Here is a 27,353-nt window from a genome sequence, read left to right on the forward strand (position 1 = left end):
AACTATGAGGACTGAACCATGTGCCCTTTTTGGGTTTTTTTTAAAGTCAATGATGCTAAACAGAAAGAGAGAGAGACGGGCTGTATCCCCGCCTGTGCAATGTGTATATGAGAGAGAGAGAGAGAGGAAGAGGAAGAAAGGGTGTGTGTGAATACTTCTTTAGTTTCTCCACAACAGTCGCTCAGTGCATTCTTCTCTTGGCGGGTGGCGAGAGCAGAGCATCGCACAGAGAGAGAGAGAGAAAGAGAAAGAGAGAGAGAGAGAGTCCGAGAAGCTGAAACTTCAGTGCAGGTTGGTTCATCCTTATAAATATTCTTATGTGCACTGTTCACTGCAGGCTTAGCTTTGACCCGATGGACACTCCGGAGTATTGAGTCAGTGTGTACTGCTCTAGCTGTTGGTTTTCAGTTTTACGCACACGGAGCATCTTCTCTGTCTCCCACCATTCATCTTTTTCACATTAAACCCGCAGATCTGCTGCTGTGGCGCGTATTGCACTACAGCAGCCAAAATAGATGATCCGATTCTTTACCACGCGTTCATCTCAGCTTAATTAGCGACACTTTGCATTGGCAGAGGACTGCACCTGGACCAGTGTCGCCCTTATCTCCAGTTATGTGGAGAATGTCCCCCGTGCGTGAAGGTGGGAATGTTTGATTGCAGCGCAAAGGAAAACAAAAGGGAGGTTTTGCGCACGCATGTCGTGGGGACAGTTTCTAGTAATGATGCATTCACACGCACACATGTGTAGTGGTCATATCTCCACATGTGTGATGCACATGCACATGATGAGTGTTAATTCTGTCAGCTGAAATGAGACGAAGAGATCAGGATGCGACTATAAATCTTGCCTATTGTAAAGTCTGCCAAAGCTGTTCTGGCTTAAATTAATCCGAATACAGTTCATAGTCGCATTAATAGCAGATAGACTGGATGTTTCAAGTAAGGCGATTTCCATAATGCAAGAAGCCTTATGCTTCACTAATCTGTTAATGGGTTCATTAGCACTCGCTATAGCTTATTAAATATTAAAGTGCAAGCTTACGGGCTGCGAGGCGACACCTTCACTTCAGGAAATAGCGCTACAACTATTTTTAGTGTTGTAGTGTTGAAGTCACCTTCATTATCCAGCCGCACATGTCATTAACACTGTACATACTAAGTAGTACATCCAGCCGTGCCACATGCCAGAGAAGCCTCGGTGACGCGAGGGACAGAGAAAGAGGTGGAGGAAGGATCAGAAGAGCTGCACCAGTTCTACCTGTTCTTTTTTCTGCTGGTTTGCTTGTTTGTCGATATTTCTTGGTGCAGCTTTGCTCAGTTTAGCAGGACAACAAAGAAGTGAGCCGGTGTGGACGGATGTGTGCGTAACGGGGGGGGTGAGAGAGAGACAGATAGTCCAGTGGTTAGGTTTCATGTGATTTAAAGATGAAATTCTATCACAGATGATTGAACCTGATGATTTTTAGATTGTAATGATGCTTTAGTGTCAATATTATTCTGCTTTTCATGACAGTACAGTGATTCAGCCGAGAGGGGACGTTGGAAACCTTCACAGGCTCCAACCTTCTGGCAAAACTCTCCTCATAAGTGGCAAAATTATTATGGTGGTTCCAATAAAGCGAGAGAGGCAAAGAGGGGCAGGGAGAGGAGGGAGGGTGGAGGGACCTTGGTGGAAAGCGGAGCATATGGCCTCATGACGTAACACCGGTCGTTGCGGACGCTCTGACGACACTGTGTGTGCGGGTGCGTGTGCGTGTGCACGTGTGAGTGTGTGCGGCTCAGGCACATATCCGGTCCAACCATCAAACCTTGTCATCTCCGATGCACGCGTAAACACGCGCCAACATAAATAAACTGCAGCCTCCATCAGCCATGCACGCCGTCACCGCCGTCACCTGCCTGCTCGTCGCCGCCTTCAGCTGCTACCTCTACGGCGACGATGTGTTGTCATCGCTGCTCCGTGTCTCTGTTGCAGAACCCTCCATGCCCGAGCTGGGAGCTGCTCCGCGGCGGAGCCCGCAGGGAGTCCCCTACGCCGACCTGCCGCACATCGTCAACGCCGATGGACTGTACCTGTTCTGCCGCTACTGGGAGCCCGGCAGCCCGCCAAGGTCAGTGGAGCAGCGAGCAGGAAAAACCTGGCGGAAAGTGTGTGTGTGTGTCTGTGTGTGTGTGTGTGTGTGTGTGTGTGTGTGTGTGTGTGTGTGTGTGTGTGTGCGGTGCTCTATAAGCAGATGGCTTCATTTTAGAAGCTGTTTAAATGTCCTGTGCTATTAGAGGAAGGTGATCCAAGTCACTTTTCAGTCCAGGAGTGGCATGAGGACTGGACTGGGGTCCTGTATGTTAATGTTTAGACATGTGCAGGTCAGCACCCAGCTGTAATAAGAATGAATGGTTGGGTATATCTAGTCTATCTGCTTTACACAGGAGTGGGCATTTATGTCTGAGAGGATAAAATCAACATCAGTGTGTGACCGTGAGAGCGAAACACACAACAACACCTGCATCATCAACAGCAACTTTATTTATTTTAAGTCATATCTGCTCGGTGTCTGGTCAAACAACCTTCCACTAATCATTTTAGTTTTTTAAATTTTCTTATTATTTGAATTAGTTCTTTGCATCTTCACATCATGGCAGTGCATTATAAGAGTAACACTGACTCAGAAGGATCTCCGAGCTGTAACTCAGTAACCCAATAGTAATAAATGCAGGTTAGGAAGTCTGACTTAGGTCCATGCATATTTGAACACATCCTCCACTTAAAATGCACATACTCTTAGTCGTGTTACTCCAATCCAACGCAGCTAGGTCAGACAGGACAGACTGGACAGTTCATTCAGTGGAACCAGGCTCGTTAAACGTTATAATTATGTAAATCTCCTCATTGTGGTGACTGGCAGATGCAGCAGTGACTCTTACTGGGTCGTGACCTCGTTTAGAAGAAAATCAAAAAAACAGGAGCAGTAATTCCAACTTAACCTGCCAGTGTATCAGTCCGTGTTTAGTTGTAGTCACAGTAGAGTCTTTTTTTAAAAAACGAGCAGATGGCACATTTCACAGCATATTTTTATATTCACCTGCGCCAACACCAACGACACAAAAACAATATCTTAGCTGTCTTTGGCGCAGTTCAAACCTTAATTCTGTTACAGTCCAACACAGATTAAACCGACCAGCTCTCCACAAGGAAACTCTTTCTTCGTCATGCCAACATCTGTCTCCTTGCACCCATAAACCCTTTGAGGTTGCTCTTTGTAGTGGATCGGGATTATGTTGTCAATGCTAATCAACAACATCATAGTTCATTTGCAAGAGAGCCGGAGATCCTGACTCATCAGGCATTCTGGTGTGTGAAAGAGTCTAAATGGCACCGTTGTTTTTTAGCCAAAAAAGACATCGAACAACACAACTAGTTGATTAATGGATCCAGTTTGTTAAAAACCCGCTCTGACTGGGTTTAACAGTCATTTTACCACAGCCTGCTGACAGAGACCCCCATATTATGCACTTTCAGTTTCTGTCTGATTCCCCTGCATGCTCCACACGTGGTTGAGGCCATTGCATGAAACTTAGTGCAGATGTCATACTTAAACTCACTAAACCACACATCTGGAGTCAATGTCTTACTGATCACACACATACACATACAAGGTTCATATGTGTCAGTGCAGCAGTGACTCATTAACTGACACTATATCTGTGTCTCTGCTGTGTAATAGCTCCATAAACCATGGCTCATAGTTTCTAACAGCACGTGTGCATGTGTGTGTATTTGCTTTATTTATCCTGGGTGTGTGTAAATTGAAACAACTTGGAATTGTTTTTGTTTTATTAGGCTCTATTAAGCTCTTCTCAGTCCTGTACCCTCTCCTTCCACGCGAACAAAAACCTACGTATGCATCCACTTGGTCATATATTTAAAACTTTGTGCTGAAAACAAACTAGCAAATGCAAATTATTTTGTCCTGCAAACTGTGTATTTTGAAAGTAAATAACTGAATCACTACTCAGAAATAGCTGCAGATCCCTCTGTGTTGTACTGTACAGCTGAAACATTGGAAGGCTTATATAAGAGCTTTCTCAATGGAGGCCGGTGGCCACGCTAGAAATGTTTGCAAAGAGACAGACAAGAGTCAATAAGGTGCTGTCAGTCGGGGTGTGACACCAACATCTGCCGAGTGGACACTGTTTATTTTGTGTGCGGTGTATTCAGATTTGCCTAATTCATTGCAACAAAATGAGAATTGATTAATTCTGCAAAACTGCAAACACAACACAGTAACAAATCCACAGAGGCTGCATTAGACTTTCACAGAGTAAAGAGATGTTATAGCTGACTCAGCAGCTCCTTTGAGGTAGGTTTATTGCAACTTTAGAGGCTTGAAAAACCAAAGCAATTTAGTAAAATCATACCTTCACCACTGATGCCTTCTCATACTCTATATGCTGTTGAACACAAAATGAGACATTGCAACACACTGTCTATCATACACATCTCCTTTTTTAACACAAGTTCTGATGTTTCACAACAAAAGGGTGCTCTGTGGTCTGGAAGATCCATCCTTTAGACATCACCACTCATCACAGCAGCCAGGTTAGTAATGTAGTGACAAAGTGTTTCAGAAGATGTAGTTTAGCTAGATGCTGATCTGTGTCTGCTGTCCATCTCTAACCTCCTTATAAATTAATTAATTATTAGTTTTATGTAAAAACAACAAGAACACAGCAGGAGATGCTGCTGTAATGATACAGCTCCAAATATGAGATTTAGGGGCTAAAACGCCAACAGAAAACATAATATAAGAGGACTTTAGATGTGTGAACACCTCTAAAGTTGTAATGTGGTGTGCTAACCATGGTAGCAGGCAGGAGGCCTACATTCAAAGACTTAGCTCAGTGGGTTTATTGTAGGGAGTGTATGTTGAGCAGAAAAGCAGAAATTAAGAATCCTGTTTAATATTAAATCTTAACCTGCGTGGAGAGGAATCAGTTAATTCATCATCCAAAAACTCATAAACATTATATGTTGGTGACTTTGCAAAGTTGCCTTTTTATTTGTAGTTAAACTAAGTCTACTGTGAATGATAACACATGGCAGCAGCAGCAGGGGACGAATTAAAAACCTTTCACTCACATATTCTCTTATAAACTAGTGTAAATGATCGTAAGTGTAAATGTATTTCAAGGACGATAATGACATCAAATGTGAACTTAGCCTAAATAACTGCCATACACTGAGTGTGTCAAATGTCAGTAGAACTAACCTTCCTGATATTGATTTGTGTCGTTCACTCACTTTTTACACACTTCAGGTCAAATGTGTCTCCTTTCATCTGATTCCTTGTGGAATGAGCACGAACATGTTGACAGGGAAGAAAACTGTCTGTGTGCTAGTAAATTCCCTCTGCAGATACAAACCTCTAAGCGTACGTTTATGTATGGATTTACAAAGAACAGGCATACTCAATCATATTCAGTGTGAAGACAAGACAGGTGGAAAAAAATAAATATGTCACTATCTTTATTGGAAATGTTTGTTATTAGCATAGTTGAGTTTAAAGTGGATCAAAGGTGACAGGTTCCTGAAAAACCTTTTTACTAGAACCAGGAAATAGGCTGAAGGGGGGAGAGGTGATGGGGTGACCCGACAATGATTAACAGATACCTGACTGGGGCTCTATATTGACAAACACACACACACACACACACACACACACACACACACACACACACACATGCACTGCACACCTGTGTTTTGACATAAAGGAAAAAACACTGTATATAACAGACACAAATGTGTGATTGGGTCACGCTGTTATTGATGTTTTCTCTGGTTGTGTCTGGTTGAGTTTCTCTCAGATTATTTCATTTCCTGCTGCTCACTGCTGCTGTTACACTTTTTATCTGAGGATCCTTTACAAAGATTATAACTTTGTAGTTCATAAGCCATTTGGGTTTTTGCCTGTAGCCAGGTATTATAGTATATTAGGGTATAATATACTATAATATTAGAGTAAATGAGTAAATTAGAGAGTAAATGTGCAAGTTAGTATGACGAGGCAGAAAACAATGTCCGTTTATCATATTCACTCCACTGATGTTAATTTTGCAGTTACTTATTAATTGCTATTGTTACTATAATTATATATCTATATATCTACACATTAGATTTATTTCAGCTGCTATATGTTAGAGAGTGTAGGGTGGTGTAAGAGCAAGTGTTGAGTATTTTCTTATTGAGAAAGTAGTAGCAGTTATAGTGTAAACATGTTAAATTCCTTAAATAAACTCCACAGATCAATGTGTACAGTGCACGAACAACGAGCAGTGTGATATAAGGTGAAGCAGCACAGTGTTCCCCTCGGTCTGGTTCCTCATTGGATTACAATATCAGCTAGTTTGTTGCAAATGTTTACAAGATAGCAGTTTTACATGATTTTGTATTTTTTGCTGTACTGCACCCTAAATAAAACACCTTGAGTGCCACTGTGCTACAATCTGCACTATAGGTAAAATGTTAAAATGATTGTGGAGCCTTCGTGAGCTGTGATAATTCTCTGCGTTTTCATATCACTAGTGTAAAACGTCCTGCTGATTCCTCCTGCAGACTGCCTGCCTCCTTTTACTTTCCTTCACACTGCAATTTCCTCTGTGTTTTGTGTGTTTTTGTGCAGCACATTTTTTCTATTATGCCATTTCTGGCTTTCGTTTCCATACCGGTTTTCACACTTAATCCCCCAGACTCCATGTCATTTCCACCTGTCACATTGTTCTTCTCTGTCATATCCATTTGTTTTGCTCCAAGTGCATCAAATCTTCCTGTCACTGCTTCCTGTAGCAAGTCAGACATTGTCTTAAACATTTCTCAATGTCAATACTCGATACTGTGCTATTTTCTCCCTCTGGCGCTGCACTCTGGAAACTGTACATCGCTTCATTCAGAACAGAGTTACAGAAGAGGAGAGATAAGCTCATAGCGAGCTTTGTAGCTCTGTTGCAAATAAGATCACACACAGCAGTTCACTCAAAACATGTTCCCCAAGGAAAATGTTACTGCTCTTCTACTCATTTTAGGTTTTATTTATTCTGTTTCTGTCGGTCAGTTGTTATTATAGTATGCTTCAACAACCCTACCTTACATTTCTGAGGATTATAGCGTTCAATGTTGTGCTGTTAATGTATGTTTTGGAGAAGGAAATGGTTAATTTCTCTCCCCTTATTTTTAACATATCAAAACCATATCAGACAAAATTCAAATTCAAATTCAAATGACGCTCAAGCGGATGGTGACACAGAGCTAGCCTGCAACAAAAGTGTGCTCGAGCTGTTTCTGCTCCTTTTTATAGCTTTTCTAAAGCTACTGATGTCTCTGCTCATTCCATCTTTGGTCCTCTCTTTCTATTTTCCTTTTAATCTTTGCTTTTATAACTCTATGTTTACCACACACTCCCATAAATGTACATTTACTAGTTCTGCACTTAACAGTACTGATGTGGTCGCCCACCCACATACAGTACGAGTAGGAACACACACACACATAAGCACATGCTTATCAGTGTTATGGGAGTTCTCATTTACATGGTGCATTCAATAGCCCACTACCTAAACCTGCCTAACCTAAACAGCAGAGTGCTCGATCCCTTACTGAGTTCTAAACTTAACCCTAAAACCTAAAGTCTTAATCTTCAAACAGCCCTTTGAATGTTTGAGGACCGGCCATAATGTCCTCATAAAGATTGTATTGAATGAACATAAAGACACACACATGCATCATTTGGTTCTGAGCAGTCTAAGTCCATTAATCAGATTAACATGCCAGTGTTCGGCCGTTGTGCCCTCTGGTTACTGCTCCGTCACGTGGACATGAACATGGTGTTAATAGTATGTTTATGCAAAGCGACACCAGTAGAAGCAGCAGTGAACAGGTCCTTCAGTAAGTATCCAATAAAATGTTGCTGACAAATGCAAGCTTCTAGATTTAACACAAGTGGATGGACTTTGTATCCAGTAGTCTACATCCTAGGAGCTCATTTGGAGGCCTGCACACCTACACAAGTGTTTTAAATTAGTCAAGTTGATTAAACCAATTTACCTTGTCTTGCCAGAACAGGCATAACAAAACAGACTCAGGGTGGAGTAAGGAGTGGAGTTACCACGGCATGAAAAACACAGGTGTTACTAATACCTATTCTACTTAAGTTTCATAATAAGTGTTGACATAATGAAAAACACCAACACCCAGAAAGGAAAACAGCTAATTAATTTTATTGTGTCTACCTTTAGTTTTCCTGTTTAAAATGAAAAATGTTGATGGTTTGTTTTTGATTCAGAAAAGGAAATTAATGATGTGATGTAAAGAGCGATGGATGGTAAAATTGAATTGTATATAGAAGTGTTGTAGTTGAACACGTGGATTCTGTTGTGGAGCAAAGGCTAGATGCCTAAAATGCCAAAGATTTTTTAACTGTGCAAAATCCACAGTTCAAGGTGCAGAATGTGGCATTTGAGCACAGTTGGAAGGTGTGAGAGTTCCTAAATAACCTTGGAGTAGCCAGTCAGCACTGCATTAAGGGGATTAGGGCCTTGGCTTTGTTTTGGGCCTGTGGTTGTTTGGAATAGCTGCGAGACGAGCCAGAGGGAGGACTAAACTCTCTCTTGTGTTTTAATAAGGCTGGTTATAAGCCATGTTGTTCCAGCAACCGAAACGGTGTGGGAGACAAGTGGGTCCCCAGTTCCCAGGAGAAGTGAGATTGAGATTGTATTGTTGGACAAAACAAGACATCACCTTGAGAAGTGAGAATCTGTGATGGGTCAGTATGGGCACACTGAACAGTCCGTGGCCACTCAGCTCTAAATGCAGCAGGTCGCCAGGATTACATTTTTCTCATGCTGACCCCTGTCAACATGTCCTGGTCAACTGTAATTGGTTCATGTTACCTTGCCTTTAAATAGAAGTTAGTATCAGCTTTACAATACCAGGTGCCTTTTTTTAGAAAACATCTTAAGCCTAAAAGTAGCTCCTTATTTAAAGTTAGAGGCAGTGAGAGGACTCTAAGTCATGAAGATCTGCTCGTAGTCGGTGAAGTGCTGCTGGTAATCTGCCTCATTTCATCATTCTCAAAGAAACAGAGTATGAGGGGAGGTGTAGATTAATGTGTCACTCGCAATTACTTTAAACTTCAATGTTGCAAGCAATTACATACAGACAGACATTTAAGTTACAAAGGAAAGCCTCATTCAACAATGAGTCTAATTTTAGTAAAAAAAATGTATTGATAAATTTATAAAAATAGTGTTCTGGACTTATTACATTTATCATAGGGTAACCTCTACATACAGTAGTAAATGTCCCAGCCTGTTGAAATAACACTTGTTTCAACCAAATGCCTCTTGAGCCTTACCAGACCACTTTTAGCAAACGGAAAGTGGCTTTGCATGACTGAGCCGACATACTGTTGATGCCTGAAATATTGTTCCTTGTCTGCACATAGCTGAAGCTGAATGAATGCAGACATCTGTTAAGATTAGATGCCTGGGTAATTAACCTTCAAACCTTCCTAAAACGTTGACATTTGGCCTTTGTTAAAGCTAAAATGAACAAGAGGAAGCAAAGATGGAGCAAAAAAAAAAGAAGAGAGCAGAAAGATCGGAGAAGTATTCAGAAAATGATGGATGAGGAGAAAAAAAATCAAGATGGCAAATTACAAATGTCACATTCTGGTTTTCAGTGGAGTGTGCAGTGTGTAGTTCACTGTACAGTCGTCTTTACAATTAACCCAGATTAGCCTCATCAACCCCCTGCTGCCCCTCTGCATGTGTTTTAGGGAACAGTATGCCTAAACAAAGGCTGTCATTGACACACTCACATACACACGGACACACATCGTAGCCAGAGGGGATGGCTTTTTAAAAGGAGGGAAAGAGCAAAGAGTGAAATGAGAGCGACTCTCTTCTTCCTCAACCACACACACACACACACACACACACACACACACAACTCTCACTTCACTTTCTCCCTGTTTCTCTTTGTTCTCTTTTTCTCTGTCACTGAATATATTTGGGCTAATTGTCTGCTCCTGTTGATTGAAGTTCTCACAGACTTCTCAGCACTGCTTTCAGAGCTGCTCTTCCGCTTAATGTGCACTGAAGTAAAAGAAAAAGGAAATTGCTCTCTTTAACATAACCTGTTTTTTACTCTTTACCTTCAGGGCATGTTTTACGTATCATATTAATTATAAAGTGGAAAGAGGATGTTAATTTGCCTTAAAGTAAATGTGGACCAAACCTTATCATACAAATGATTGCATGCAAATGATACAAGGATGTCATTATTTAAATGATAAATCTAATTCGAAAGACATGAATAGATGCTTTCAAGGTAAAGTGTATGGTTGGGCGAAGAAAGAGCCAGGTAACTGTGAGCTGTGTGAGTGTGTTTGACCTGGAAGGAAAATCAGAAAACTCAGGGGATCCGAGGTGTGTTGAAACAGGGTGAAAACAAAAACAGGAACTCAGGGGAACGAGTATTCCCCTGAGAGGCCAGAAAGAAAAGGCCGAAAACACTGGGACTACTGGACTCTTGGCGCTGGAGACTTGGCATGGAGTAACAGTGCAAAAACAAAAACATGAACACAAGCGAATAAGTATTCAGGGAATGGAGAAGTTGAGGTGGACACCTTGACGATGAGGACAAGGCAGGATAACATAAAGACGGGGTCAACCGAGGGCGTGAAACCTGTGGCCAGGGGGCTGGAATATGTGCAAGTGAGGGGAGAAGGGTGGACATTGAGTGGTGACAAACTGGGTCCTAAGTGAGAGAATGAACTGGAGGCCCAACGCTGGCTGAATGTCTTTATAGAGCACTGATGGGAGCTTGTTTTTTTTAATGTGTCCCAAAACAATGCAAACAATCCACTGTGGTCGCTGTTGCCAAACTCTCCCACCCAAAGTCACTGAATGACTGGCCTGTGTCACCAACATCACTTGTTATGAAGTCAGTTGAGAATTGAATTAGAAAGAATTTATAAAGTACAGAACTATTATAATTGGGGAGTGGCATCCTGCTCTACTTCACACTCTTCAGCCCCACCTCATGGTAGAGAACAGTTTGGTTTGATGGTTATGTTGATGGTTTGATCTTGGACTTGTTAACCTGCACGACTCAAAGCGTGAGCGGACACTTCTCAGACCTGTGGTGGAATTTTTTAAATGGTGCTGTGAGTCCTTCTGTGAGTTGAATGTAAACAAAACTAAGGAGATGCGTATTGATTTTAGGCGTAGTCTACTTGCATTGTGATAAATGGTCAGGCTTGAGTCGTTTAAATACTTGGTCACCTCAATCAACAACATTTGTGCCAAGTTCAAGGTTGACAGAACTGTGATGACAGCTTTTATTCAGCTGTTGGCTTGGCATGCTCAGTGTTGGTTAAACGCAGTGGTCGAAGTCACTGTCTGACGTCCAGAAAAAGCAGCTACTGAATAAAGTACAGTCCATCCTGTGTGACAGCTCAGGATGTCATGTCATCTGTACTCTGAGCAGAAAATTACCCATTGATGACAGTAAAGTTGGAATTGATTGATGATGTGAGGTGTGTTCATGGTGAAGAACAGGAGCAGAAAACATGAGCAAAAATGTGCCACATGTGAGAGTCCAGGAAGGGCATTGTTTTAGGGCTGGGGGAGCAGAAGACCCTGATGTACAATAGTCATGGATGAACTGCAGCTGAGCAGGTGGGGAGGGACCAGTTAACGGTCTAATAGTAAAGAATGAGGCCGGAAAACACAGGTGATTTGAGGCCTACCGAAACACAGTGAAAGTGAGCTAAACAAATAAAGGCTGCTTTGACACAACCTTACCTCAGGATGGATGAGCTGGCTCTTCAGTACATTTTCATTGAAAAACAGTGCAAATCCAAAAAACAAAGATTTTGTCTCCATGAATATGAAACACAGATTCTACAGCCGCAAAACAACTTGGAAACAAAACAAATGAGTTCTGTGAGAAGTGAAATTCGAGCCCATTTTACATAAATACCTCATCAGCTAAATGATTCTGCCTCAAACTAACAGCAAAACTTCAGATTGTTTGTTATCAAGTGTCTATTTTCTTGCAGTTGTTTTGATTGAATACATCATAAATCAGTTAATAAACAAACATGTATGAAAACTGAGCCACTGAAGCCAGTGCTTTAAAACATACTGCCTCTATTTAGCTGAACAGTATCCTCTCATTTTTAGGTCCATGGTATTAATCTTCCATGAAAATAGAGCAGGGACGTCATGGCTGTTTTTTGTGTGTTAATGGATGTTGTGTTTTACTGGATTCCTTCAGTGTGTGTGTTTGGAGTCAGGCAGGCAGGGGTGTGCTGAGGCAGATAGACGGACAGATGGATCATAGCTGCTATCTCTGAAAACACAGGCTGTCTCGCTCTGAGTCTCTGTCTGCCGATCTTTGTCTGCCTTTTTTTTTTAAGTCATCCTGCATCGTAATCTCTGTGTCTCACACCTAAACACACTCACACACAGTCATATAATAAAGCAGTACAAGACTTTATCACCAAACCCACGTGCAACACTCCCATGCAGAAAAATGCTATCATTATGTTTATCTTTCTAACTTTTAAATGAGTTATTTATTTTCCTCCTATCAGGGCTCTGGTGTTCATTTCTCATGGGGCCGGGGAGCATTCTGGGCCATATGAAGAGATTGCACAGAGACTGAAAGAACGGTCCCTACTGGCATTCGCACACGACCATGGTGAGTCACACACCTTACAGTACATTATATTAATGCATGCATTTACACCTACGCTCATTGTTGCCCCCGTGTTCATCACAAAATAGCTTGTGCCTAACTACAAAGAAAACCCATCATCCCCCTCGCTGTCTGATAACACTTCTTGGTAATTGTTGAGTGAACTAAGCCTGTTAGAGAAAATTAATTAGGCTCTGTGTTACACTGCTCCATTGTTCTGCCGCAGTGCCTCTGTGTGGAAGTGTGTAGTTTCTGTGCTTATAATACACTGCTAAAAAAAACTTAGTGTTGGTTTTTCTGCTGCAGCACTGGTTGAACTGGTTCTAAACTCGTCTAACAGGCAGACCAGTCATGTAGATAACTAAGACTTTCAGCTGATCCTTATTATGACACTGAAGAACTGTAAACAGATCGTCCATAGCAGGTTCAAAGGTTAGGTTCAGTTATTTTGCTCAAATATAAATAGTCTTAGTGGAATTTAAAGGCTCTTGCAGCTGTCCTAGCAAGAGATCTCTTAGGTAAACATCATGGCATGATGATTTTTCAGGTAGAGTCAATTTGCATTAGTTCTGTGAGAAATGTGGCCCTGTGGGTAGTCATTCAGGTGCAACCTCACTGCCAGACCCAGCTACATTAACAGTTCTGTAGACTTAAATGTAGTGGGGACGAGTGCTAATGTTATTTCAAGGCTGACAATTGCAACTTGAGCTAATACAGCTGACACTGTGTCATCTCTCCCACCTTCTCCAGTGGCAGTTGTGTTTCTTCTCCAACCCACATCCTGGTGGAGAAGATGATGCTGTGTGCATCATGCATCAGCTGACTTAACATTTACAGTAAAGAGCGTTAGAGAATGAAAATATGACTAAAAGCGTAAGAGACTGGACAGATGTGGCTCTATCAAGTAGCATATTGTTTTGTGCAGCACTGTTTATAGTGTTGATGAATTACTGTGACACAATGTATAAAGTGAATTGTATCATGTTATTACTTTGTAAACAAAAGACTAATTTCACATAATTTAAGGAAAGAATAGTCATGTTGGTTTAAAGTGTTCTGTAACATAACACTGATAAACACTGTATTTAAACAGTTTACATTTCTATTGCATTTGTCTCATGTATTTCTTTTTCAGTCATTTACTGTACAGGCCAGAGGTTTCTTCCATTTGACACACCTTGCATCTATCTACTATGGGAATATTCAGAACAACATCCAAAATTATTCAATATGCAGTACTAGCTGGTTAAAAACTGATTAAAAGACTAGAGCTGACACGCATAAATCATTTTCCATTTTGCTGGAAGTGGAAGCACAAATATATGGATATAGATTTAATCATTCAGTGGTGAAATGTCATAATAGGCTGTTGGTGAGACACACTGATAACAGCAGGGTACCGGCCTAATATTGATTGGCAATGCTTTAATCATGTTGCCTTCTCATTACCTTAGGGAAATAATGGAAATTTGACATTTAATTAAATCAGGGTTTGCAAAGTCTCTGAATCCATCAGGCTGTGCAAAGATTGTTTTTCCCGTAGCTCTGACTGACTTTAAGTATGTTGCTCAAGAGCTCATTATCAGAAAAATTGAATATACAGTACATATACAAATATACATATTATATACAGTACTGTGCAAAAGTCTTTTTGGGCTATGAAAGGATGAACTAGGCATCCAGATGAAGCTGCCAGATCTCTGTGAGTGACTGTGTCACTGATTGTGTCACTGTGCATCATTTTTAATGCACTGGCCCAGTTGTAACTTATTAGGACAACTGGCTTGTCAAAATTGCAGAACTCATTAGTCTTACTACAATGACTGTCGGCTTTGTTTTATCATTAACTCTAAAATCCAGTTACTTTATGATTTATTATTATTTATTGATGTATAGGAAAATGTGGTAAAAATCTGCTTTGGTTTCAGTTCGTCTAACGATGCAGCAATGGATCTGTGTTATACAGCATCTATATATTTGTCCGAATGGTTATGTGTGTTAATACATTTGACTGGGGAGGGAAGATAGAATGTGTATCAGTATGAAGTGTGCAGTGCTCCGTCACTCACTCCTGTACCAGACCTTGATTTTCACGCTGTCATGATCATCAAAGACGTACAAAAATACACACACTTAAAATTACAGAGCGAGACCTGGAAAGTGTGAGCAGCACATGCTGTGAATGTTTAGTGATGTTGTTGATTCATTGGTTGCTGTGGCAACCAGCCTCACCTCTCAGCAACTAGCTTGGGAAGAACACACACACACACACCTATATATACATATATATGTATAAATATATATATATGCATACAAATATACATATTCATACATTCCTTCCTCCCATCTGTCAATGACATTTCTTTCTCTCGTTTTCTTTCTCATCTTTTGCTCCTGCTTTTGCTTAATTTTTCTTGACTTAATTTGCTCTTCATTTGTCCATCTTTGCACTCCACTTAATTCTTTAAATCTGTACCTCATCCATCCCGAGGTTCATCTCTGAGGTTAAGGTTCAGCGTTATAGTGCTAACTCTCCACACACATCGTAAAGCAGTAGATGCCGACTATTAAGTCACATTATGATGGTATTTCCCAGGTTATCTCCTCACCTCCCTGTTCATTCTTGTTCCCTTCCATAGTGGGCCATGGCCAGAGTGAAGGAGAGAGGATGAATATCAAAGACTTCCAGATTTACATCAGAGACGTCCTGCAACATGTCGACCTGATGAAGTCCCGCCACCCCAACCTACCCATCTTCATTTTGGGTCATTCCATGGTAGGACACTCTCCGTGATCTGCTGCAGGAACTGGAATAATAATTTGATAGTGACAAAGGATACCTCTGTGTCCTTTTACTTTAATCAAATTACCGTATTACACACAGTACAGGTAATAGTGAGACTGTATTTGTGTCCAGATTTGTTGGCTGCTTTGTTTGGTGTGAAATTACATTATATACTTTCAACGGGTTTCATAGCTCCTGGTACAATATGTTTAACGCACACACACACACACACACGCAAGCACAAACAGCTGCATAAAAGTGAAGAGTAAGCCCTGTTCAAGCACAGGAATGGAGAATAAGAGGTTTTCTGCAACAATGTGATATTCAAATTAACTAAATGGCACAACGCTCTTATTATGAAGTGGTTTTATGTTTCGAGATAGTCAGCCATGAAAAATGTGAGTGTATGCTGTTCTGCTCAGAACTGCATTAAATCTGAATAAAAGAACAATAGACACTAACTGATATTAATGACATTTGATTCAATGTGGTTTTGCAATTGCATCACATACTGTACATCATTCCCCTATTCACCTCGGAAAATTACTATCTTTAATTCGAGGAAAACTGTTTAAGGATGATTTGCCAGGTTTTCTCTTCTCAGTAAACTCCTGCTTACCTTTTACACAGTGACACCAATTCTGCATCGTCTGGTTCAGTGACCTGCCCAAGGGCAATGTGGCTGTATTTGGTAATGGAGAGAATAGCGTGTTCCTGCTTTACCCAGCCAGAACATTACATTACAGAAAGTAATGTTCAACTGACCTTCTGTGCATGTGACTGTAGATTCCCCTTTATTCTCTATAATTTCCCTGAAAATGACTGAGTAATAGTTTCTGTTCAGCCTACACACGTTTTCTGCAGAGAAGATATGCAGAACTGCTGTGAAACACAACTTTAATCATTCATTGATATTTAATAATAACATGGATTTCGCAACCTTCATTTCTTCCTTTTTCATCCTTGGCACTAGCCAAAAGTGCTGTTAGCTGTAGTTGTGTGTATATATATTATATATATATATATCTATATATGTATTAGACTTGTATCAATCTTTTCACATGCTAAAAAGCACTAGGCGTAAAATGATGAACTAGCGTATTTGGGTCTATTTCATTTACTATTATATCGACAGGTTTAGTGCATAATGTTTTGTACAATGAAAGCAGCCGGCAGCCTGGAGAGGCTTTATGAAGTCTGCATAAATATGGTCAAACCAAGATTCTCACTGAGAAATATTACATAAGTCCTGGACACAAAAAGCATCAAGGCTGGCCAGGGGACTATTTTTAACTGATCGGTTTATTCAGTTTTTCACTGAGCTGCATTCACAGCCTCTACTTTGTGCTCAGTGACCCACTAACTCTCAGTGCAGCTAACATAACACAGACTGAAATAATGTGTTATATAATAAACGATTACTGTTAGCGTTTGCAGGTTAAATCAGCTCGAGCTCCTGTGAGCATCAACTCTAGTGAATGAAAGCTGCTCAGATTTTGTATTAATATGAAATGCATTCGTGTTTTTTTTTATTTGCAAGACTACAATATTTGTGTTTGCTGACTTCACTGTCACAAGATGTGAAACAACAGGCTGCGGTTGGCACTACCTGTGTAAGTCAAGACATTTCACAGCTTTAGCTCACAGTTGGAAGAACCATTTCAAGCAGGAAACACGGAGGAGAAATGAAAATTCAACACAGAACTAGTTTGCCATGAGAAGCGTGGAGCCTTGTTATCTCACACAGCACAGCAGTGATCCAGTGGGCATGTTGGATTCAACTGAAAGAAAAAAAGGTCTTCCAGCAGACATGACAAGCTTTATGGAGGAATAGGCTTTATAGTGTTTGAACACAGCCGTTGTTAAAGAAACATTTGGAGCAAATGTACTAAAAGACAGAATCTTTTATATGTTTAATGCAGTCCTTAGTCTGTAACTGCGTCATAATAGAGTAATTTACTTTAGTTAGTTATTTTTGTTTTATATATGTATGTTTATATGTTCATAAATAATTTATAAATTCTTTAAAGTGCACCTTCTTTGTAAGGTAATCCCTTAGTGAAGCATGTTTCTCGCTGAGATGTGTCAGGATACTGTAGCAATAACCTCTTAAGTTCCTGAGCTGGGACAGACATTGCACTTTACATGCTAAAGTGCATCTTGGCTGGTTGGTATAGGAATATAACCATGAGGTGGTTATCCATTCAGTTTAATAGGAAGACTCTTTATAATGGGTTGCTGCGTCACTTTGGAGGCGAGTTAAATCTGTTTCCCAACAGTTTATGAACGCCTACAGAAATTTGTGATCTTGTGATAAGATAATGAATTTCGGCATGTAATTCAGAAGCTGTGCACCAATTCTTCCTGCATGTAACTAATCTATTTCAAAACCAAGTCGAGCCTCTATGTGCTGCACTGGCAAGGCCATTGTTAAATTTGACACATGACAAAGTTGCCAAACCTAAACGTTTTGTAATCAGCTCAGTGGCTGATGTGACACTTACTGTGCAACCTCAATCTTTATACGTTTTTCTAATAGAGTGACCCTTCATTAAAGATTTAATGACATTCATTTGTGCAGGCCTGATCGCTTATAAAGTGAGAAATCCATTAAACTGAGAACTCCATTAGCACTTAATGAATTTACCAAGTTGCTTAATGATCTGTGAAAAGACAGTGTGTGTGAGCAACCACAGCTTCTTTCCAGCAGTTTTATCATTAGATGCTTCTTGTTTTGTGGAGTCAGTCGAGATATGTGAAACTTTATTCTACCTAAATATTTTCAGCGATAGAAGCCTTTCAGGCTTTTACATCAAGCTGTCGTCCATTCAAGACAGCACCTTCTCTGTCAGCTTTAAGATGTTTTAAACAACACAACGCTTAACTTTTGCAAGCCTTTTATGGTTCACAAGTTACAGTGCAGCAGTGCTTTGGAGTTATATAAAGAATCAGCCAGCAAGGTTGTGGGAGCACAGGCACAAATAGTTTGGATAAATTAAACTGTGGCAGTCCAGACGGCTCATCTGTTTAAATATCCGACTGTAAATATTAGGCCAGAGCTGACCAAAGTCTCCGTTGCACCTCCTTGCACCACCCTTCTTCTTGTTCACTTGCGTCAGCTGAGCTGTCCTTCCTTCCTTTCTTGACTTACCTCTTCTTTGAAACAGATACTAGGAAACCCAGCCCAAATTAAATATTGTGCTTCTGTGTTTATACAGGCATCATTTACTCATGTCCTGTTTCTTTAGCCTGTTCGATGGGACTGGGATGATCCAAGAACCACAAAAACAACCAAACCACGTGTGGAGACTGTATTGCAGTGAGCCATAGTGTAGACATAGTAAAGGGAAATATTCTCACATACCAGCTGCACTATCATCAGCAGGCTAGTGGATTTGATTTAGCATTAACAATAACAATTTAGCAAAAACATAAACATTTTTTCCTGACTGAGCTTATATTTATATTTTAGGCTGTCTATTTTGTGTGTGTGTGTGTGTTATTGTTAGCTATGTCAAGCGAGGCTCTAAGTATGGAAGTGTTGCTCTGTTAGTCCACCACTTTGATACAGGCTAAAATATACATGTTGTACAGATATTAAAGATATCCAGAGAAAATGGTCTACTGACTTGGGTGAGCCCTGACGTTTCATCTACTGTAGCACCACCAGTAGGTCAAAGTTCGCATTTGTTCACTGAAACATCACAGCATCTATTTTAGCACAAAGCTTTGTATTTATGGATTTTCTACACATGTCGTGGCGATCATCTGACCTTTCATCTTCCACCAGGTCATTATTTTAAAGTATCCAATACTTTGTTTTATAACCAAATACCTCCAAAACTATATATACATCAGCCAAGTTGTACGTATTAGCTATTTATTCTAATTAACAGCACGGCTTGTTCATTTACATCTAATAGTTCATATGTGCATTTGCTGCATAGACTGTGCAGCATGAGCATGATGACCTTACAGTTACATATAATGTCAGGATGTTAGCCCCTCAGGCAATTTATGACGTATGACGTCCACCCACTGCGACCAGACAGACATCATACAATACAAGTATTCATCCTCTCAGCTCAAGTACAGAGAGAGAAAGTGTAAGAAGGCCTCTAATCGGCTTTTAAAGGACTTCTCTGTCCCAGTCCTCTTTCTGCCTCTCTCCTCTCCTCCCTATTTATACGAAACTCTTTCTATCATTACACAAAATGTGTGTGCATGAGAAAGGGCCCTTTCACCAATTTACATTCAGTCATCTTGTTGTTATTATTAACCAGGAATGAAAGGTGCTGAACCGATCACCCAAAGGAATTTACACCATTTGATCCAGCATCAAATCTGTGTGCATATGCATGCAAGCAGCAGTGTGTGAGCGTGTCCCTGTGTCTTTAGAAAGTGAGATTTTCTGGTGGGAATTGTTTTGTCTTTCTCTACTTAGTGCCTCTTTTCATAATGTAAGCCTGTCATTGGCCCCAGCCTGATGAATATTCACACAACTGACAAAGAAAGCTCACATAAACAAAGTTGAAGCCAATTAGTCTCCAGAAAAAGAGAGAGGGACAGGGACAGATTCACCAATGCAGAATCGCCATGCTTGTGTGTCTTTGTGCACCTGCAGAGACACATGCACTTGTTTTGTACAAGATGCAAAGCCATGCCATGGTTAACCGGGGCGAACTGAGTTGAGTCTTGGCTGCCACAGAGCTGCTAATTATCATTGCCCTACATCATGGGATTTAAATCACAAAACCAAATGTCACCACGGTTGCCAAGGTGTGACCTTGTGCTGCTGTTTGCGTTGCAAGTGGAGCTTCGAGCGCTGTGGATCGCTCTCACATTTCTCTCCCAGCCTGTGCAGACAACAGCAACAAAAGAGCAGGGTGGAAATTCACGCCCGTCTAAACAAAAGACAGATTGTTTTGTGTTCGTCGTGACCTCTGAGTAACTTTCCCACTCAACAAAACCTTCCACCTATTTTGCCGAGACCTTTACCAAGAAAACACGCCCCCTGCCTTCAGTCTTGTCTTCAAGTCGCTTTAATTAGCATTAATCTTTATCAACTCTACATCCTGTCTGTAGCTCACTTTTAGCTTTCTAGTATTTTTTTCTTGTTAATTTCCCATCATCAGTCTGTGTCACTGGAATACTTTAGAGATCTAGAAAGTCAAACAAATACCTAACAGATCAGGCTGCTCCATAGTTGATATTACATCACGACTGTGAGTTGTTACAACTAGCACCAGGTTATACATGTAGTCACTTGACCGCAAAACAAACAACCTGCGATATGGAGCCAATGAAATCAAATTTTCATGCTTAAGTATGTTATACATTTGTGGATTATCACTTCATATATAATTTAGGTTCTGAGTACTGAGACATGAATGAGTTGCAAACCTACTAAATAAGACTGATGCACTGTAAAACAAACCTCTACATGACCGGGAATATTAGTTTGAAACATTACTGTACTCTATCAATTAGTGTAAATGAACTGGTTTAAGTTATAATTACACAAACTTCATGTATTAACTGAACAACTGAATTACCAGTTCATTTACAAAATCTATATTGTGTGCTTTTTCTGCCTCAGGGCGGTGCTATCTCCATCCTCACAGCCTGCGAGAGACCCAATGATTTTGCTGGAGTAGTTCTGATAGGTCCAATGGTCCAGATGAACCCAGACTCAGCAACACCATTTAAGGTACAACATAATCACTCGTCCACTCATTCCCTCTCTGCTCACTTTGACACTCCCCATTCCTCTCTCCTTCCTAATTACTGGTCACAGTTACAAATCACTTGTCTTATTCCAATCATGCCCGCTGTGGGAGATCTTCATCATACTGATCAAATTTGTGTGATTCAGGGGAAAGAATCAGTCTAAGAACCACTTGAGCAGCATAAACCATCTCTTATTCAATCATAGATATAAGTGTGTCCAATTTACAAGGTGAAGAATAAACGAGATGAGACGAAGAAGAAGACGAGATTATTTTAAATCTTGTCAAGAGGTAAATTATAAAGACTCAAAATGTAGACGGTGTTTCTCAGTGACATCCTTGGTGGATTTGTTTCTCACGTTTTGCAGGTTTTCATGGCGAAGGTCCTGAACCACGTGGTTCCCAGCCTCACTCTGGGCTCCATCGATTCCAAGTGGATATCACGAGATAAGACACAGGTGAGTTATGTGTGTTTGGGTGGTCGAAGTGTATTTTTATCTGTTATGAAATATTGGGTTTGGGTGTAGCAGGAAAAAGAGTTCACAATGCCTCAAAGGGAGCATTTGTTAGTGTGTATTGTGCGTGTGAAGTCATCCACTACCTTTTTTTTAACAGTCCCAGGATGAAAGACCACAGCACGACAGATACTTTGGATCCTGTCCATATCTGTTCCCTGGCCAACTTTCTGTGTTTGTGTATTGTGTTAGTTCAAATTAGGAAAACAGGTGCATTTACAGTGTCACTTACAGGAAATTGATCTAAATAGAGGAAAAGGGACACATTTGTTCAGTGTGTATTTGGATGTGTGTGTATCGTGTGGGATCATGCAGCCACATTTCTTATATAACCTCAAACTGAATAGTGTCATTATGTTGTACAGTATGTTGTCATAGTCAGGAAATCTTTCATCAGTTTGGTTTCTAGTGTCACAGAGCTGCTAAACTGGTTGAGTTATGTCACAGCTCATGCATCAGCACATGTGAACCCAAGGAAGCTGCTTCTGTTGGAGTTGGCCATCAGCTCTGTTTAAATAACATGAGTAGGAATGGGTGGGCGGGTGGGTGACATGAAACTATTCATGTGTAATGTCAGAGGAACAGGGTGTGACCCCTGCTATTCAGCTCTGATTTAAAGAAATGTAAACTCTCATTTTCCTTTCATCGGGTCTTCCTGCCTGCTTCAGCCTCAGGCTGACTCTATTTTTCTGGTTTGTTTGTTTTTTTTATTTCTTTTTCCCACAGGGGTCCACAGATTTATTAACCATATTTAGCCTCGCCTGACAACTCTGGTGGTTTTCCCAGGATTCTTCTCATTCTCAGTATCATCATTTCTCTTAAGGAACCACTTCTTCTTCCATATTTGGATTCAACTGCATCATTTATTGTGCTTGTTAAATATAGATACTTAACACCAAAATTCAGGCCTTAATGTACTATTCCATACATGTATAACAAAAACCTAGTTGCTATGGTTACATTAAGAGAGAAATGACAAGAAATGCATAATTTGAGGTGAACTAACTACAGTACGTCTGCAGGTTTAAGTGGAAAAAGACAACTTGGACAGTGTTGAAGGAGTCTTGTTGCTAATGTGTTGTGTAAGTGTGAAAGACTAAATCAAATGAAAAATATATTTCTCCCTGTAATTCTTTTGTTTCTGTGCCCGTACCAGGTGGAGGCGTATGATGCTGATGAGCTGAACTTTCACGGTGGGATGCGGGTGTCGTTCGCCATGCAGCTGATGGGGGCTGTGAACCGCATCGAGAGAGACATCCCATCCATCAGCTGGCCCTTCATGATCCTGCATGGTGACGATGACAAGCTCTGCTGCATCAGTGGCTCTAAGACGATGTACGAGACAGCTCCAAGCTCAGACAAGAAAATCAAGGTGGGGATGAATTAAGTATTGTTTTTTTTTTATGTTTATCTCTTTTGTGGAAGTTATTTTTGTGAAAAAGTGAAAGAATAATAGGTCATATCGAAAGCTGCAGGTAATTAGAAATATGTTTGGATGTAAAATATAGTTTTCAATCACTAAATGCTGCTTTATGTAAATTAGTCAAGTTACTCAAAGATTGCACAAACAGAACTGATTTCAGCAGGATGCATTCACTGACAGACTGGAGACTGTATAGGCTGCGTGTTGAGAAAGAAGGAAGTTCATATGCTCATATTATCACCACAACCACAAGGAGTAAAATGACGGGAAACAAAACATCAGAGACAGAAGTCATGAAAAGAGAGAATAGAGTTCCTGTTTGTTGTTTTTTTTTATTTAGAATCATGAGACAAATGTAGAAAATCAAGTGTTGCTCATGAGGTGTAACTACTGCTTTATCACATGTCTTATCAAAGAAATGACCAGCGTGACAAATGTGTCACGGTGTCACACTGACATATAGTCATAGAAAATCATCCGTTAATTTGCTGCTATTTCCCTCCAGGTTAAACAAAGCCGTGGTTTTTTATCTAACAAAATGACTAGACCTTTTTAGCTCAGAAAGAAACCACACGTTTTCTCAATTTCCTTGTTGCGTTGTCTCTCTTACTGTCTCTCATTGCTTCTAAATATTGTTCCAGATCTACGAGGGAGGCTATCACGCTCTTCACCACGACCTCCCAGAGGTAGTTGAGTCCGTGCTGAAGGAGGTGACCAGCTGGATCACAGAGCGCCTCCCAACCTCGGCATCGCCACAACCACAAGGCTTGTAGACTTGTACAACCTAGTCAGCGCTCCAAGGCACCTGCCAACCTCACCCCAAGAGGCCTGCTCACATTCCACTAGTCTGCAGGCATAACAATACTATTGCACTCTGTAGTCAGAGAAATTACTTCCTCAATATATAATGTTACTAACTTTATCCTCTGGGCATATAGTATACTATACAAAAAGAACATACGACTGTCTCCTGTGTACCTATTAATCATCCGACTAATTTAAATTGGATAATGTGGTCAGAAATTTGTTATTGTACACACTCAGCACAGGTCAGTTTCACTGCAAAAGCTACTATCAGGGATGCGTCCTATTTATTTTGGCCTTTAGGCTTTTTATCGTTACATCATCCTCATTAGACCTCACTCAAGTGCAGCTCAAATGCAGCAGAGTCTAAGCTACAATAAACTGGGGTTCCAAGTGCAATAATGAAGTTTCCATCTCTTATGCATACAGGCCAGATTTGTAAGTAGTAATGTAATAAGTTATTGATCTGCACAGGGAACATTTGTTTTTTGCTCACCTTCCTTTCGCAGGCAGGTTGGAGGTAAAGATCAGATAGAGGACAACATGTCAGGAGCTGCTGTATGTGTGAGTTTTCACAGTGTCAGTAGTTAAGTAATGATGCTCTTAATCTTAATCTTAATCTTAATCTCTATGATCCAACCTAAGCCCATCTCCTCTGCCTCCCCTGTGATTGCTCTCTTTTAGAAATAACCTTATACCTCTTATATCAGTTTTAAAGACAGATGCTTGGCATGATGGATAATTTAATTAATTGAAATCCTGCCTGACATTTAATTTCAAATCATCATCATCAAATCAGCGTAATAATGTGATTAGTTTGGCATGTTTTTACCACCTGTAAAAATCTAATGGACACAGTGAATTTCCATTATTTTGGTCTGTGTAGTTAAGAACACAGTGGACTGAGAAGACAAACTTATCAGAAGTAGCTGTCTCTCTCTCCCTCTCTGTAGGCGGGAATCAGAAGGAAGGTACAAAGGTCAAGAGGCCAAAAGGTGTCTCTCCTCCATGTGACCTTTACGGCCACAACTGACTTCACTGTTAAGCATCACTGTTTGAAGCCATAACTTCATTAAGTTCAAGCTGCAGACTAGCCCCCAACTGGGAAACGAGAGGGACACATCACTCTCTTAGTCTGTTCACATAGCATCTGCCGTTTTTTTTGAACATTTTTAACCAATTGACTTTAAAGCAATACGGCTGCATACATTTCTAGCATGGGTGGCCACAGTGGGAATCCAAGCCCTATCTCAGAACAATGCCATAGTCATGATGAACAGGATGTTCTTTAGAATAGATGGGGAAGGAAGGACGGCACACAAACACTCCAGCAATGTACATGTTTGCTTGTGAAAACTCAGGCAGCATTAATAATAAATCCATGCCATAAAATTTCAATTGAAAAACATGTAAAACATTTAAATTTGCCTACTTATAGTAAGGTTTTGGATGAAAGTCGACCTGATTAATCCTAAAATCCTGTCTAGAGCCCTGGACACACATTTGCACCGTAGGTTTTCAAATCTCTGAATCCCACCTGCAATAAGACTGACTAAAACAGTGGTCAAGATCACACATCTCTCTTATTTTCTGTTCCTGAAATATGAACCTGTCAGTTCTCAAAGTGCGTGCACCAGTGTGCACTACTTGAAATCAACCTTGGCCTCAAATAGGTTTTCAACAAAACCATAGCAATAATGGGAGCCTATATTTTTGGTAGCTGTTAATTATAAGCTAGACAGATACGCACTGAGCTCACAGTTTTATATTGTCAGGAGGAGTGTAATTAGCAGGTATTGCTACATTCAATACCTGCATTATTTAAAGCATAAGAAAGTTTCCGCAGCACGAATCAGGAGTTTTAAAGTTGCAAGTGTTCGCCTTCCCTCAATACCAAAAATGGAGAAAGGCTCGATATTTTGGTGTTTGTGGCAAGTCATGCATCATATCATACACGTCCTGCAGAAAATATATGCAGGGGGCAGATACTGGAGACAGAGTTGACTCTGTCGCTCCGGCTCTTTAGCTTTTTTCTTTAGAGTTCAAAGGGCCTCATGCAGAGAGTGTAGGGAATCAAAGTGTGGTATCCACGGTGACCATTATTCACATGCAACCACTGCAGCCGTCTGGCATAAAGGTAGATTTTTTTCTTTCCTTTCAGATTTACATGTGTAGTAACCAGGGCGATCACTACAAGGCTGATGAAGAATGAGACGGATTTCTGTCTGCTTCTCTCGCTCAGCCTGTCTGTCCTTGGTTCTCCCCATGTGACTCTGGTTGCTTCTTTTTATAGTTGATGTGATCAGTGCTCTTTGTTCTGTCCATCACAGAGTCCCTTGTTCTACAGATTCAGACATCTTGTAGTGTCAGCCACCCACACTGTCCCTAGTGGACAATTATAAGAACAGCAATAGGTTACATTGCATTTCCCACACAAATTTTCTGCTGAATTCTGTTGTTTTTTTATGGAGGGGGCATCAACACCAACTCATTTAACAGAAGACATAACACTTAACTTGCCACTGACTCTGCTCGGCATAATACTGCATCTTACCTCACTAAATGGATTTGGGGAAAAAATATACATTTAAAATTTTGAGTTTAATGAGGAGGGATCAGCTGAAAAAGTAAAGAAAGGCAATTTGATATAGTTCAAAAAATTAAAGTGCTTTATTTAATAGAGTGTAAAGTGCAATAATTTAATAACAAATCAATTAAATCAATTAAAGATGTTCAAAAATAATAGGATAGAAAGATTAACGAGAAGAGAATAGGATGCAGGATGTAAGTGCATCCTCTTCTCTTTTTCCCAGACCAAGTATCAGTTACTTTGCCATGGGTGCAGACAAAGATGGAGATGTATTCATCAGTCCCAGTTGGAGTCAGGCCCTTAACCCCAACTTGAACTGCATGGGTTTATATCACAGGCACTTCAAACACAATCTACTCCTGATTGGGCTGCAGCAGGCACAGCACACACACAAAGGTTGAACAGTCCCAGCAGCATTCAAACTTGTAATAGCATCCCTGTTGCTGTGAATCAGTGGATTCAGCCCCGCAGGATAGTATGTAACAGTAAATTTGAAAAGCTCTACCTGTCAGACTATACAAGCGCATGCTGCTGCCATTGTTAGCTATGGAGGCGAAGGGAGATGGAGATGAAGAGAGAGAGAGGGGAGAAGCTGTCAGTAACCATGGCAGCAGATTTTTTTTTTTCTTACTAGCTAAATCAACCAGTGAAAATGCATAATCATTAATGGTGCAGGATGTACAGCAGACATTGCTACACTCTCAGCACTAGTTGTCCATTTGCTGCTCTGAGGATTCCCTTTTGTGC

At 40.6% G+C, this 27,353-nt stretch overlaps 1 protein-coding gene across 1 annotated transcript; it reads left to right on the forward strand.

The window, feature by feature from the left end:
* The first annotated feature begins 180 nt into the window (after window positions 1–180).
* On the forward strand, window positions 181–26,589 carry mgll (monoglyceride lipase). The gene is made up of 8 exons (XM_026367980.1): window positions 181–291; window positions 1,979–2,114; window positions 12,657–12,763; window positions 15,400–15,536; window positions 21,145–21,255; window positions 21,643–21,732; window positions 22,946–23,161; window positions 23,854–26,589. The coding sequence occupies exons 2-8, from the start codon at window positions 1,987–1,989 to the stop codon at window positions 23,983–23,985; spliced, it is 921 nt and encodes a 306-aa protein (XP_026223765.1). The 5' UTR covers window positions 181–291; window positions 1,979–1,986; the 3' UTR covers window positions 23,986–26,589.
* Window positions 26,590–27,353: the final 764 nt, after the last annotated feature.

The sequence above is a fragment of the Anabas testudineus genome, chromosome 7, assembly GCF_900324465.2.
Source record: "Anabas testudineus chromosome 7, fAnaTes1.2, whole genome shotgun sequence".
Classification (NCBI taxonomy): domain Eukaryota; kingdom Metazoa; phylum Chordata; class Actinopteri; order Anabantiformes; family Anabantidae; genus Anabas; species Anabas testudineus.

Coding starts and splice junctions, on each gene's coding strand:
- mgll (XM_026367980.1), top strand. CDS start 1,987: ATGCCCGAGCTGGGAGCTGCTCCGCGGCGGAGCCCGCAGGGAGTCCCC. Junction 21,256..21,642: donor ACTCAGCAACACCATTTAAG/GTACAACATAAT, acceptor CACGTTTTGCAG/GTTTTCATGGCGAAGGTCCT. Junction 23,162..23,853: donor GCTCAGACAAGAAAATCAAG/GTGGGGATGAAT, acceptor ATATTGTTCCAG/ATCTACGAGGGAGGCTATCA.